Raw genomic sequence first — 13,038 nt, forward strand, 5'->3', positions numbered from 1 at the left:
ATGTGCTCATACTACTGAGCCCTTTCCTTCATATATAGACCCTTATATACCACGAGCATATACATACAGAGGTTTTGCTCATACTACTGAGCCCTTTCCTTCATATATAGACCCTTATATACCACGAGCATATACATACAGAGGTTTTGCTCATTATATGAGCCCTTTCCTTCATATATAGACCTTTATATACCACGAGCATATACATACAGAGGTTTTGCTCATACTACTGAGCCCTTTCCTTCACATATAGACCCTTATATACCATGAGCATATACATACAGAGGTTTTGCTCATACTACTGAGCCCTTTCCTTCATATATAGACCCTTATATACCATGAGCATTTACATACAGAGGTTTTGCTCATACTACTGAGCCCTTTCCTTCACATATAGACCCTTATATACCATGAGCATATACATACAGAGGTTTTGCTCATACTACTGAGCCCTTTCCTTCATATATAGACCCTTATATACCATGAGCATATACATACAGAGGTTTTGCTCATACTACTGAGCCCTTTCCTTCATATATATAGACCCTTATATACCATGAGCATATACATACAGAGGTTTTGCTCATACTATGAGCCCTTTCCTTCATATATATAGACCCTTATATACCATGAGCATTTACATACAGAGGTTTTGCTCATACTACTGAGCCCTTTCCTTCACATATAGACCCTTATATACCATGAACATATACATACAGAGGTTTTGCTCATTATATGAGCCCTTTCCTTCACATATAGACCCTTATATACCATGAACATATACATACAGAGGTTTTGCTCATACTACTGAGCCCTTTCCTTCACATATAGACCCTTATATACCATGAGCATATACATACAGAGGTTTTGCTCATACTACTGAGCCCTTTCCTTCACATATAGACCCTTATATACCATGAACATATACATACAGAGGTTTTGCTCATACTACTGAGCCCTTTCCTTCACATATAGACCCTTATATACCATGAGCATATACATACAGAGGTTTTGCTCATACTACTGAGCCCTTTCCTTCATATATATAGACCCTTATATACCATGAGCATATACATACAGAGGTTTTGCTCATACTATGAGCCCTTTCCTTCATATATATAGACCCTTATATACCATGAACATATACATACAGAGGCTTTGCTCATACTACTGAGCCCTTTCCTTCACATATAAACCCTTATATACCATGAACATATACATACAGAGGTTTTGCTCATACTACTGAGCCCTTTCCTTCATATATATAGACCCTTATATACCATGAGCATATACATACAGAGGTTTTGCTCATACTATGAGCCCTTTCCTTCATATATATAGACCCTTATATACCATGAACATATACATACAGAGGCTTTGCTCATACTACTGAGCCCTTTCCTTCATATATAGACCCTTATATACCACGAGCATATACATACAGAGGTTTTGCTCATACTACTGAGCCCTTTTCTTCACATATAGACCCTTATATACCATGAGCATATACATACAGAGGTTTTGCTCATACTACTGAGCCCTTTCCTTCACATATAGACCCTTATATACCATGAACATATACATACAGAGGTTTTGCTCATACTACTGAGCCCTTTCCTTCACATATAGACCCTTATATACCATGAGCATATACATACAGAGGTTTTGCTCATACTACTGAGCCCTTTCCTTCACATATAGACCCTTATATACCATGAACATATACATACAGAGGTTTTGCTCATACTACTGAGCCCTTTCCTTCACATATAGACCCTTATATACCATGAGCATATACATACAGAGGTTTTGCTCATACTACTGAGCCCTTTCCTTCACATATAGACCCTTATATACCACGAACATATACATACAGAGGTTTTGCTCATACTACTGAGCCCTTTCCTTCACATATAGACCCTTATATACCATGAGCATTTACATACAGAGGTTTTGCTCATACTACTGAGCCCTTTCCTTCACATATAGACCCTTATATACCATGAGCATTTACATACAGAGGTTTTGCTCATACTACTGAGCCCTTTCCTTCATATATATAGACCCTTATATACCATGAACATATACATACAGAGGTTTTGCTCATACTACTGAGCCCTTTCCTTCACATATAGACCCTTATATACCATGAACATATACATACAGAGGTTTTGCTCATACTACTGAGCCCTTTCCTTCACATATAGACCCTTATATACCATGAGCATATACATACAGAGGTTTTGCTCATACTATGAGTCCTTTCCTTCACATATAGACCTTTATATACCACGAACATATACATACAGAGGTTTTGCTCATACTACTGAGCCCTTTCCTTCACATATAGACCCTTATATACCATGAGCATATACATACAGAGGTTTTGCTCATACTATGAGTCCTTTCCTTCACATATAGATCCTTATATACCATGAACATATACATACAGAGATTCTTTAAAATACCTCCAAGCTAGGTTTGTCTGATTTGGCCTTAATAAAAGTTGTGAGTTTTGGTTGTCCCGCTATAACTCACCATTTTCATGTCAATAATTACGGTTTAACCTTACGCTCACATCATAATCGTCATTAGTCTTGTAAGTATGCATCCTTTAACTACTGTATGCTTCTCTGTGTCTTTTCTAGGAATTCAGATGTATATTTGTAACAAGGAGCATTATGGGTACCTTCCTGTGCCTCTGAAACCACATCAAACCCTGGAGGATGACATTGAGAGCTTTTCACATGTGCTGACAGAAGCAATGAGTAAGTGAGGTTCGGTATGAACACTTCAGGTGATCAGCCTATGGCCACCCCTACCCATTGTATCCCAGTCTATACAGACAAAAGGCTTTCATACATGTGTTCTCAATGGATAAAGGGGAATACGCCACAGCTATGCTGAAATCCAACACACAATCAGGCCCTCTGTACAGAGATAAGCGATCACTGCTGCGATCATTCATCCCCTTACAGAGTTATTGCTTGACGGCAGCAGGTCCCTGTTCACACAGAATGTTGTGTTGCTAGCAAGTGATAATTATATGTTCATGCCTATTAGACGGAATGATTATCGTTTTAACCATATAAATTTGGGAAATTATTGCCGCGTGTAATCGCGTGCAGTGAATGAACAATGAGTGATGAAGTTGGTTTTCTGTGTTGCCACCACATCGCCTCATCTAATCAGAGATCAGCAACTCGTTAACAGGGCAGATTCTCTAGGGGCAAACGAGCAACGATCAAAATAAGGAGAAAACATCGAAAATATTTTCTTGCTTCTTGCCACGTGTTAATGAAAAAATATCTGCCCATCTAACCTGAACCTCACTGGTTGCCATATGCTGCATCCTGGTATCCATGAGTATTCAGGTCTCATTAGGAAAATGAATTGTATAACAATACACCTTAACGTCCTCTCTTTAGAGAGCTATATGATGTGTGAAAGGTTAACGGGGTATATGTAAATTAAAATTTAAAAACTCTCCTATATGTAGATATTATTTTTGCATACTGACACAACTTACCTACAAAGAATGATCCATCAACTACCCCAAAAAACGGAAAAATATTGAAATCTTTATTAATTCACACATGAATAAAAATGCATAAAACAAGGATGAGAAGCCGAAAAAGCGCTATCACTGGCGGTCAAACACCATGTGGAAAGATATAACATATTCCTAATTGTTGATACATTAATGAATAAAAAAGGGGGCAATACGTGGTGTAATCACATAGTAGCGGAGCACAGGCTACCAAACATCAGAGAAAATACACAAAATACACTCAACAAGAGTAAAAAGTCACCTAACCATTGGTGTATGTAGCCAGGATGACTCCACCCCGATTTCGGCGTGCCTTCGTCTGGGGGTAGCGTCATCACTGTGAAGCACTCCATATAAACCCCTGCACTCCTATCAGATTTGGCCCCATGCTCACCTGAGCGCTGAATGTACAAAATCCATTATGACACTTCCGGCCACAGCGTTATGACTGAGTGATGGTGGTCACACATATTCAGTGGCTCAGATCCGCTGTCAGGATCCCATGTACGAGGGTGACTCTGACAGATATAAGAAATAATGCACTAAACGTGACTTTTTCTTACCAGAACAAATTTGGATGTTCTGAGAGGGAGCCATTTTGGTTTTGTGCAGGGAGCATTTCCTAGCTCATGCACAAAACATACAGCTCCAGTGCGTCGTGAACATATTCTGTCAGTGTTTGGTCAGTGATTTCCATCAGTGATTTTGAGCCAAAACCAGGTGCGGCTCTAAACACAGAAGTGGTGCAGATCTCTCCCTTATACCTTATGTCTGTGGAGGCTCCAGTCCTGGTTTTGGCTCACAGTCACTGATGGAGCTCACTGACCAAACACTGACGTGTGAATGAGGCTTTACAAGGGGGCGAGAGGCGATCTCTCCTTGAAGACTATTTGTGAAAGAAGCTTACAGTGTTTGAGGGCTCAGGATATTGTCACATAGGTGGGGGAGGGGAGACACATCTATACCAAACATACAGCACATCGGAACAGTTGTGCCATACCGTGTACATAAAAAATATTTCCAACCTAAAAAGTACTAATGTGACATACTTTTATCCACATATGCAGTGTGCAGCAGGGGAAAGGATAGGAGTGATAATGGCAAGAATGGTGGTCATAGTACTCACTCTCTGTTGCTCCCCTGTGCTGTGCAGTGATGGGAAGGACGCATGCACCTGTTCTTCCCTTTGGGGCACACTCTGGTTTTGGGGTCCTCCTGTCTGATGTCATTTGAGGTTCCCTTGATGGTGGCGGTGAGGTGCAAGGCAGGGTCCCTTGGTGCAGCTGGGGATGTCAGTGCAGTGTAGTGGTGCAGGAAATAGTGAAGCCATGTACACCACTGTATCAAATCCTAATAAATCTGTATGACAGGGTGATTTTCTATTTTCATTTTTGTTTTTTACTCCCAGCTTTCCCAAAGCCAATTTTTTTTTATTTTTCCATTTACGTAGCCGTATGAGGGCTTGTTTTTTGCGGAACAAGTTTACTTTCTAATGGTATCATTTACAGTTACATACAATCTAGTGGGGAAAAAATTCCAAATGGGATGAAATTATGAAAAAAAATTTGGATCAATCGCTCCTGTTTTTACTCCTCACAAATGTGACTACGGCATCTAGTGAGTTAAATGTGTGTGATCAATGTGTTTGATGTTATGTTTAAAACAGCAGGCACCCTGAGCTATGGCGCTCGCAAGCGGGCGCCACATTTAATGTCCCAACAGCTGAGGTATATATTTGAAATGCTGTCGGGTATGGGTTAATAAATACAATAAAAAAATATATCTGTTAAAATCATCCACAAAACAAATGGAACCAGAAAAAAGTTACAGTGGGGACCCCTGGATGATCCCTAGATGAAGCATTTGTGCGAGGCCACTGGTGTTCCCACTTTCACATGCCTTTTATTTTTTTATAATACACTCTTACTTAGGCCTCATGCGCACGAACGTATATTCTTTCCGTGTGCTTTCCGTTTTTTTGCGGACCGTATACGGAACCATTCATTTCAATGGGTGCGCAAAAAAAAAGGAAGCTACTCCATGTGCATTCCGTTTCCGTATATCCATTCCACAAAGGGATAGAACATGTCCTATTTTATTGTCTGCATTATTGACAAAGATAGAACTGTTCTATTAGGGGCCAGCTGTTCTGTTCTGCAAAATACGGAATCCACATGTCATTCTTATTTTTTGGGGAACCATTTTTTTTGTACCACCAAATACATACGGTCATGTGCATGAGGGGTTGTCTAAGTTATTTTTTTGTTCTTTGTATGTTTCTGACTAGGCAAATGTAAGAACTTTACAATTCACTTACTTTATCTCCAGTTGCTGCTTTCTCAGATTTCACTGAGGGTAAAATCACTGAGGGAGGAAAAACATTAACCCCTTCAGCTGCACAGACTCAGGGCTGAAGGCTTTACTGAGTAGCTGCAGGCAGTGAGGAGACAAATGCTGGGCACAGGATCTGACAGAGGAGTTCTGCAGAGCATTGCACAAGAACAGGTAGGGGGAAGATCCTGTGTGTATCAGCAGTGTCATTATACAGCTGGGACTTGTAGTCCTACAAATACAACATGCTGCAGAGTATCCCAGCAGTCAGATATGTCACTTTGTTATTACAGGTAAACAAAGGGCCAGAAGAGAACCAGGGAAATATATATTTATTTATTTATTTATTTTTTGCCTAAAACTTGCTTAGCTTAGTTATATATTGCTGCCCATCAGATTTACAGTGCTATGTTTTTTTTTTTTCATAACTCAAACAACCCTGAAGCTTAATCAGTGCTTGTCATCCCTCCCTCATTCCCTTCTATTGATAATCGGTAGCACATTGCTGATTACACAGAAAGATGTGCTGACGATTATCTTATAAAATATGCAAATCAGCCAACAAATGAGTGATTCCTTGTTCATCAGCTGATATCAGGAATGAGCGTATCTATAAAGACTTGTTCCCAGTAATTGTCCTGAATATCGTGCAGTGTAACAGGAACGTAGAGATTTCCTGATAAAAAATTATTTTTAACACGTTCCTGCAGCATGGCCCTTAGACAGAAGATTTATACTTTCCTGCTCCCTGCCTCCATCTTCTGGTCCCAGCAGTGTTTACATCCGGCTGACTATGGGCATAGTAACATGCACTGCTCCAGCCAATGACTGGCCTCAGGGGTGATGGGGCCACAAGTAGCGTTTCACCACTAAAGTCAGTCATTTACTGGAGAGGTGCTCCAGGATCGGAAGATGGAGACAGTGAGAGAAGCATGGAGCTGGAAAGTAGGAATCTTCTGTTTCAGGGACCATGCTGCAGGAACTTGTTAAAAAATATTTTTTACTCTGAAACCCCTTTAAGTGGCGACATTTCCTTCCTGCCTCCTATTCACAAAGGAGTCCTTTACTTCACTGCAGAGGACGGCGCTCACTGGTTATTTCCACCTCCTGCCCCCCAGTTATAGGGTTCCTTCAATAACCAGTAAGCATTTTCCTTCACTGCAGAGGACAGTGCTCACTGGTTATTACCACCTCCTGCCCCCAGTTATAGGGGCCCTGCAATAACCAGTAAGCACTTCAATGCAGAGGATGGCACTCACTGGTTATTTCCACCTCCTGCCCCCAGTTATAGGGTTCCTTCAATAACCAGTAAGCATTTTCCTTCACTGCAGAGGACAGCGCTCACTGGTTATTACCACCTCCTGCTCCCAGTTATAGGGCCCTGCAATAACCAGTAAGCACTTCAATGCAGAGGACGGCGCTCACTGGTTATTACCGCCTCCTGTCCCCAGTTATAGTGTTCCTTCAATAACCAGTAAGCATTTTCCTTCACTGCAGAGGACGGCGCTCACTGGTTATTACCGCCTTCTGTCCCCAGTTATAGGGGCCCTGCAATAACCAGTAAGCACTTCATTGCAGAGGACGGCGCTCACTGGTTATTACCACCTCCTGCCCCCAGTTATAGGGGCCCTGCAATAACCAGTAAGCACTTCAATGCAGAGGACGGCGCTCACTGGTTATTACCGCCTCCTGTCCCCAGTTATAGTGTTCCTTCAATAACCAGTAAGCATTTTCCTTCACTGCAGAGGACAGCGCTCACTGGTTATTACCACCTCCTGCCCCCAGTTATAGGGCCCTGCAATAACCAGTAAGCACTTCACTGCAGAGGACAGCGCTCACTGGTTATTACCACCTCCTCCCCCCAGTTATAGGGGCCTGCAATAACCAGTAAGCACTTCACTGCAGAGGACGGCGCTCACTGGTTATTACCACCTCCTGCCCCCAGTTATAGGGCCCTGCAATAACCAGTAAGCACTTCAATGCAGAGGACGGCGCTCACTGGTTATTACCGCCTCCTGTCCCCAGTTATAGTGTTCCTTCAATAACCAGTAAGCATTTTCCTTCACTGCAGAGGACGGCGCTCACTGGTTATTACCGCCTTCTGTCCCCAGTTATAGGGGCCCTGCAATAACCAGTAAGCACTTCACTGCAGAGGACAGCGCTCACTGGTTATTACCACCTCCTGCCCCCAGTTATAGGGGCCCTGCAATAACCAGTAAGCATTTTCCTTCACTGCAGAGGACAGTGCTCACTGGTTATTACCACCTCCTGCCCCCAGTTATAGGGGCCCTGCAATAACCAGTAAGCACTTCAATGCAGAGGATGGCGCTCACTGGTTATTTCCACCTCCTGCCCCCAGTTATAGGGTTCCTTCAATAACCAGTAAGCATTTTCCTTCACTGCAGAGGACAGCGCTCACTGGTTATTACCACCTCCTGCTCCCAGTTATAGGGCCCTGCAATAACCAGTAAGCACTTCAATGCAGAGGACGGCGCTCACTGGTTATTACCGCCTCCTGTCCCCAGTTATAGTGTTCCTTCAATAACCAGTAAGCATTTTCCTTCACTGCAGAGGACGGCGCTCACTGTTTATTACCGCCTTCTGTCCCCAGTTATAGGGGCCCTGCAATAACCAGTAAGCACTTCATTGCAGAGGACGGCGCTCACTGGTTATTACCACCTCCTGCCCCCAGTTATAGGGGCCCTGCAATAACCAGTAAGCACTTCAATGCAGAGGACGGCGCTCACTGGTTATTACCGCCTCCTGTCCCCAGTTATAGTGTTCCTTCAATAACCAGTAAGCATTTTCCTTCACTGCAGAGGACAGCGCTCACTGGTTATTACCACCTCCTGCCCCCAGTTATAGGGCCCTGCAATAACCAGTAAGCACTTCACTGCAGAGGACAGCGCTCACTGGTTATTACCACCTCCTCCCCCCAGTTATAGGGGCCTGCAATAACCAGTAAGCACTTCACTGCAGAGGACGGCGCTCACTGGTTATTACCACCTCCTGCCCCCAGTTATAGGGCCCTGCAATAACCAGTAAGCACTTCAATGCAGAGGACGGCGCTCACTGGTTATTACCGCCTCCTGTCCCCAGTTATAGTGTTCCTTCAATAACCAGTAAGCATTTTCCTTCACTGCAGAGGACGGCGCTCACTGGTTATTACCGCCTTCTGTCCCCAGTTATAGGGGCCCTGCAATAACCAGTAAGCACTTCACTGCAGAGGACAGCGCTCACTGGTTATTACCACCTCCTGCCCCCAGTTATAGGGGCCCTGCAATAACCAGTAAGCATTTTCCTTCACTGCAGAGGACAGCACTCACTGGTTATTACCACCTCCTGCCCCCAGTTATAGGGGCCCTGCAATAACCAGTAAGCTCTTCAATGCAGAGGACGGCGCTGACTGGTTATTACCGCCTCCTGCCCCCAGTTATAGTGTTCCTTCAATAACCAGTAAGCATTTTCCTTCACTGCAGAGACCGACGCTTACTGGCTATTACCGCCTCCTGCCCCCAGTTATAGGGCCCTGCAATAACCAGTAAGCACTTCACTGCAAAGGACGGGGCTCACTGGTTATTTCCACCTCCTGCCCCCAGTTATAGGGGCCCTGCAATAACCAGTAAGCACTTTCCTTTACTGCAGAGACTGATGCTTACTGGTTATTACCACCTCCTGCCCCCAGTTATAGGGCCCTGCAATAACCAGTAAGCACTTTCCCTCACTGCAGAGGACAGCACTCACTGGTTATTACCACCTCCTGCCCCCAGTTATAGGGGCCCTGCAATAACCAGTAAGCACTTTCTTTCACTGCAGAGGACAACACTCACTGGTTATTACCACCTCCTGCCCCCAGTTATAGGGGCCCTGCAATAACCAGTAAGCACTTTCCCTCACTGCAGAGGACAACACTCACTGGTTATTACCACCTCCTGCCCCCAAGATATAGGGGCCCTGCAATAACCAGTAAGCACTTTCCCTCACTGCAGAGGACAACACTCACTGGTTATTACCACCTCCTGCCCCCAGTTATAGGAGCCCTGCAATAACCAGTAAGCACTTTCTCTCACTGCAGAGGACGGCGCTCACTGGTTATTACCGCCTCCTGTCCCCAGTTATAGAGGCCCTGCAATAACCAGTAAGCACTTTCTGTCACTGCAGAAGACAGCACTCACTGGTTATTACCACCTCCTGCCCCCAGTTATAGGGGCCCTGCAATACCCAGAAAGCACTTCACTACAGAGGACGGCGCTCACTGGTTATTATTGCCTCCTGTCCCCAGTTATAGGGTTCCTTCAGTAACCAGTAAGCATTTTCCTTCACTGCAGAGACCGACGCTTACTGGCTATTACCGCCTCCTGCCCCCAGTTATAGGGCCCTGCAATAACCAGTAAGCACTTCACTGCAAAGGACGGGGCTCACTGGTTATTTCCACCTCCTGCCCCCAGTTATAGGGGCCCTGCAATAACCAGTAAGCACTTTCCTTTACTGCAGAGACTGACGCTTACTGGTTATTACCACCTCCTGCCCCCAGTTATAGGGCCCTGCAATAACCAGTAAGCACTTTCCCTCACTGCAGAGGACAGCACTCACTGGTTATTACCACCTCCTGCCCCCAGTTATAGGGGCCCTGCAATAACCAGTAAGCACTTTCTTTCACTGCAGAGGACAACACTCACTGGTTATTACCACCTCCTGCCCCCAGTTATAGGGGCCCTGCAATAACCAGTAAGCACTTTCCCTCACTGCAGAGGACAACACTCACTGGTTATTACCACCTCCTGCCCCCAAGATATAGGGGCCCTGCAATAACCAGTAAGCACTTTCCCTCACTGCAGAGGACAACACTCACTGGTTATTACCACCTCCTGCCCCCAGTTATAGGAGCCCTGCAATAACCAGTAAGCACTTTCTCTCACTGCAGAGGACGGCACTCACTGGTTATTACCGCCTCCTGTCCCCAGTTATAGGGGCCCTGCAATAACCAGTAAGCACTTTCTGTCACTGCAGAAGACAGCACTCACTGGTTATTACCACCTCCTGCCCCCAGTTATAGGGGCCCTGCAATAACTAGTAAGCACTTTCCGTCACTGCAGAGGATGGCGCTCACTGGTTATTACCACCTCCTGCACCCCCAGATATACTGTAGGAGCCCTGCAGTAACCAGTAAGGACTTTTCCTGAGGGCTCATGCACATGACCATTGTTTTGGTCTGATCCGCATTCTTTGCAGCTCGGATGTGGACCGATTCACTTCAATGGGGCTGCAAAAGATGCAGATAGTGCTCCTGTTACTCCGTTCCGCAAAATGCAGAACACACATGGCTGGTATCTGTATTTTGTGGACCAAAAAACATGGTATGGTCGTGTGTATGAGGCCTTTCTAGCCGGGAAAGCAGTTATTCGTTAACCCTTTAATAACCAGGCCTGAAAAGGGCTTAATGACCAGTCCCTTTTTTTTTATTTAGAGCATGTGGTTCAAACACTATTTGTTGGACTACCAAAATAACTTTTGCAGCTTTTTATTACATGACACAGGGCTTTTTAATATATATTTTTTAGTTTTATTAGGGGAAACTACAATTTATAATTTTTTTTATCCAAACTATAGCTCATTATTTAAATATGCAAATTTGTATTATTAGTTCCCTATATGCGTTGGATCATTTTATTATACAATAGGTATAGTTTAACATGAATGGGGTGATAATTGTAATGGTTTTGGTTGGTGTGGGCGTTTTTTTCTTTTATGTATTTTACTATTTTTTATTTTTTCTTTACTTATTTTTTTAAATATATTTCTGCTACTAAAAGACTTTTGAGCGACACTGACTTTTTTTATTTTGCGCATTTTTCTGTTATTTGTATTTTATTTATTTTGTATTTAAAAATTTTTTATAATCACTTATTATTTATTGTTAAAATATATTTTTGGCACATAATAAGTCCCACAAGAGGTCATAAATAGACCGTTGGGGGACAGTGAACAACTTTATTTTGCACTTTTTCCTTTTTATTGTTTACTTTTACTTGTATTTTATTTATTTATTTGCCTTTTTTTTCTTTTTCTTTTTTGATATATATTTTTGCAGCACTGTATGTCCTCCAAGAAGTCTTTAAAGGACCTCTGGTGGACACTGACTTTTCTTTTTTTTGCACCTTTTTTTCCTTTTATTTATATTTTTTTTTTGTTTTCTATTTTTTGTTTTAAACTTTTTATATATATTTGCCACATAATTTGTCCCCAAAAGGTCAATAAAAAACTTATGGGAACACATTTTTTTTGCACTGTTTCCACTGTAACTGGAGCATCCAAAGGAGCCCCAGTTACAGGGGAAACCAGGTTACTGTACAGGGCAGAATTGATCAGGCTCTGCACTCCTCTGCTCCTGACACCCGGTGATCATGTGATTGCTGGGTCTAAACTGCTCAGCGTGTCGCTCACCTATCTCTGTGGAGAAGGCAGAAGCCCTGATAAACATCTTCTGCCTTCTCCTCGGCTGCCCCACTGTCACTGACAGCCGGGGAACCGACCTGCTCCTCCTACAGGGCGGGAGCAGGAGCTGTAATCCGGAAATTGTGCGGCGCTCCAGGCAGAAATACAGCTGATCACACGATCAGCTGTATTTCTGCCCAGCAGGACGGGGGCCGCAAACCATGGCTCTAGGTGCCGCATGGTTCCCGTGGGTCTTGCACCCCTGCTTTAGACTGCCATACATGACAGGTTTATGCCGGAGGCTTACAGCTTTTCCATTATGCAAATAATATTGTGTGGCCCTTGCTCCATGGCTAATATACATTTATACTCTCTATAGAGACACATACAGTGTTGAACAGTCCTGTCCAACAAATTAGTGTATGGCCTCCTGCGCCCCGTGGCCGACCGTGCACGAACACCGACCGTGGGGCAGCCGCAGCGTATTGCGGACCCATTTACTTTAATGGGTACGCTATCCACCCGTTCCACAAAAAGATAGGACATGTTCTATCTTTTTGCTGACCGGAAGTACGAGACGAAATCCTGAGGAAGAGGCCTGTACGCCCTTGAAACGCGTAGACAGCTTTATTATCATTAAATAAAAAGAAAAAACATCCAAGCCATTGTGCGGATCGATTTATATGCCTACAGCGCCGGAAAGTGGTCCTATTTTTCTTCAA

At 43.7% G+C, this 13,038-nt stretch overlaps 1 protein-coding gene across 1 annotated transcript in view; it reads left to right on the forward strand.

The window, feature by feature from the left end:
- COLGALT2 (collagen beta(1-O)galactosyltransferase 2) overlaps positions 1-13,038 on the forward strand; it is a 175,064-nt gene that overhangs the window by 126,943 nt on the left and 35,083 nt on the right. The window contains exon 6 of the mRNA XM_040408284.1: positions 2,649-2,768. Within this exon, the coding sequence (XP_040264218.1) occupies positions 2,649-2,768 (120 nt within the window). The remainder of the gene's footprint in view (positions 1-2,648; positions 2,769-13,038) is intronic.

Source organism: Bufo bufo, chromosome 9 (assembly GCF_905171765.1).
Source record: "Bufo bufo chromosome 9, aBufBuf1.1, whole genome shotgun sequence".
NCBI classification, from domain to species: domain Eukaryota; kingdom Metazoa; phylum Chordata; class Amphibia; order Anura; family Bufonidae; genus Bufo; species Bufo bufo.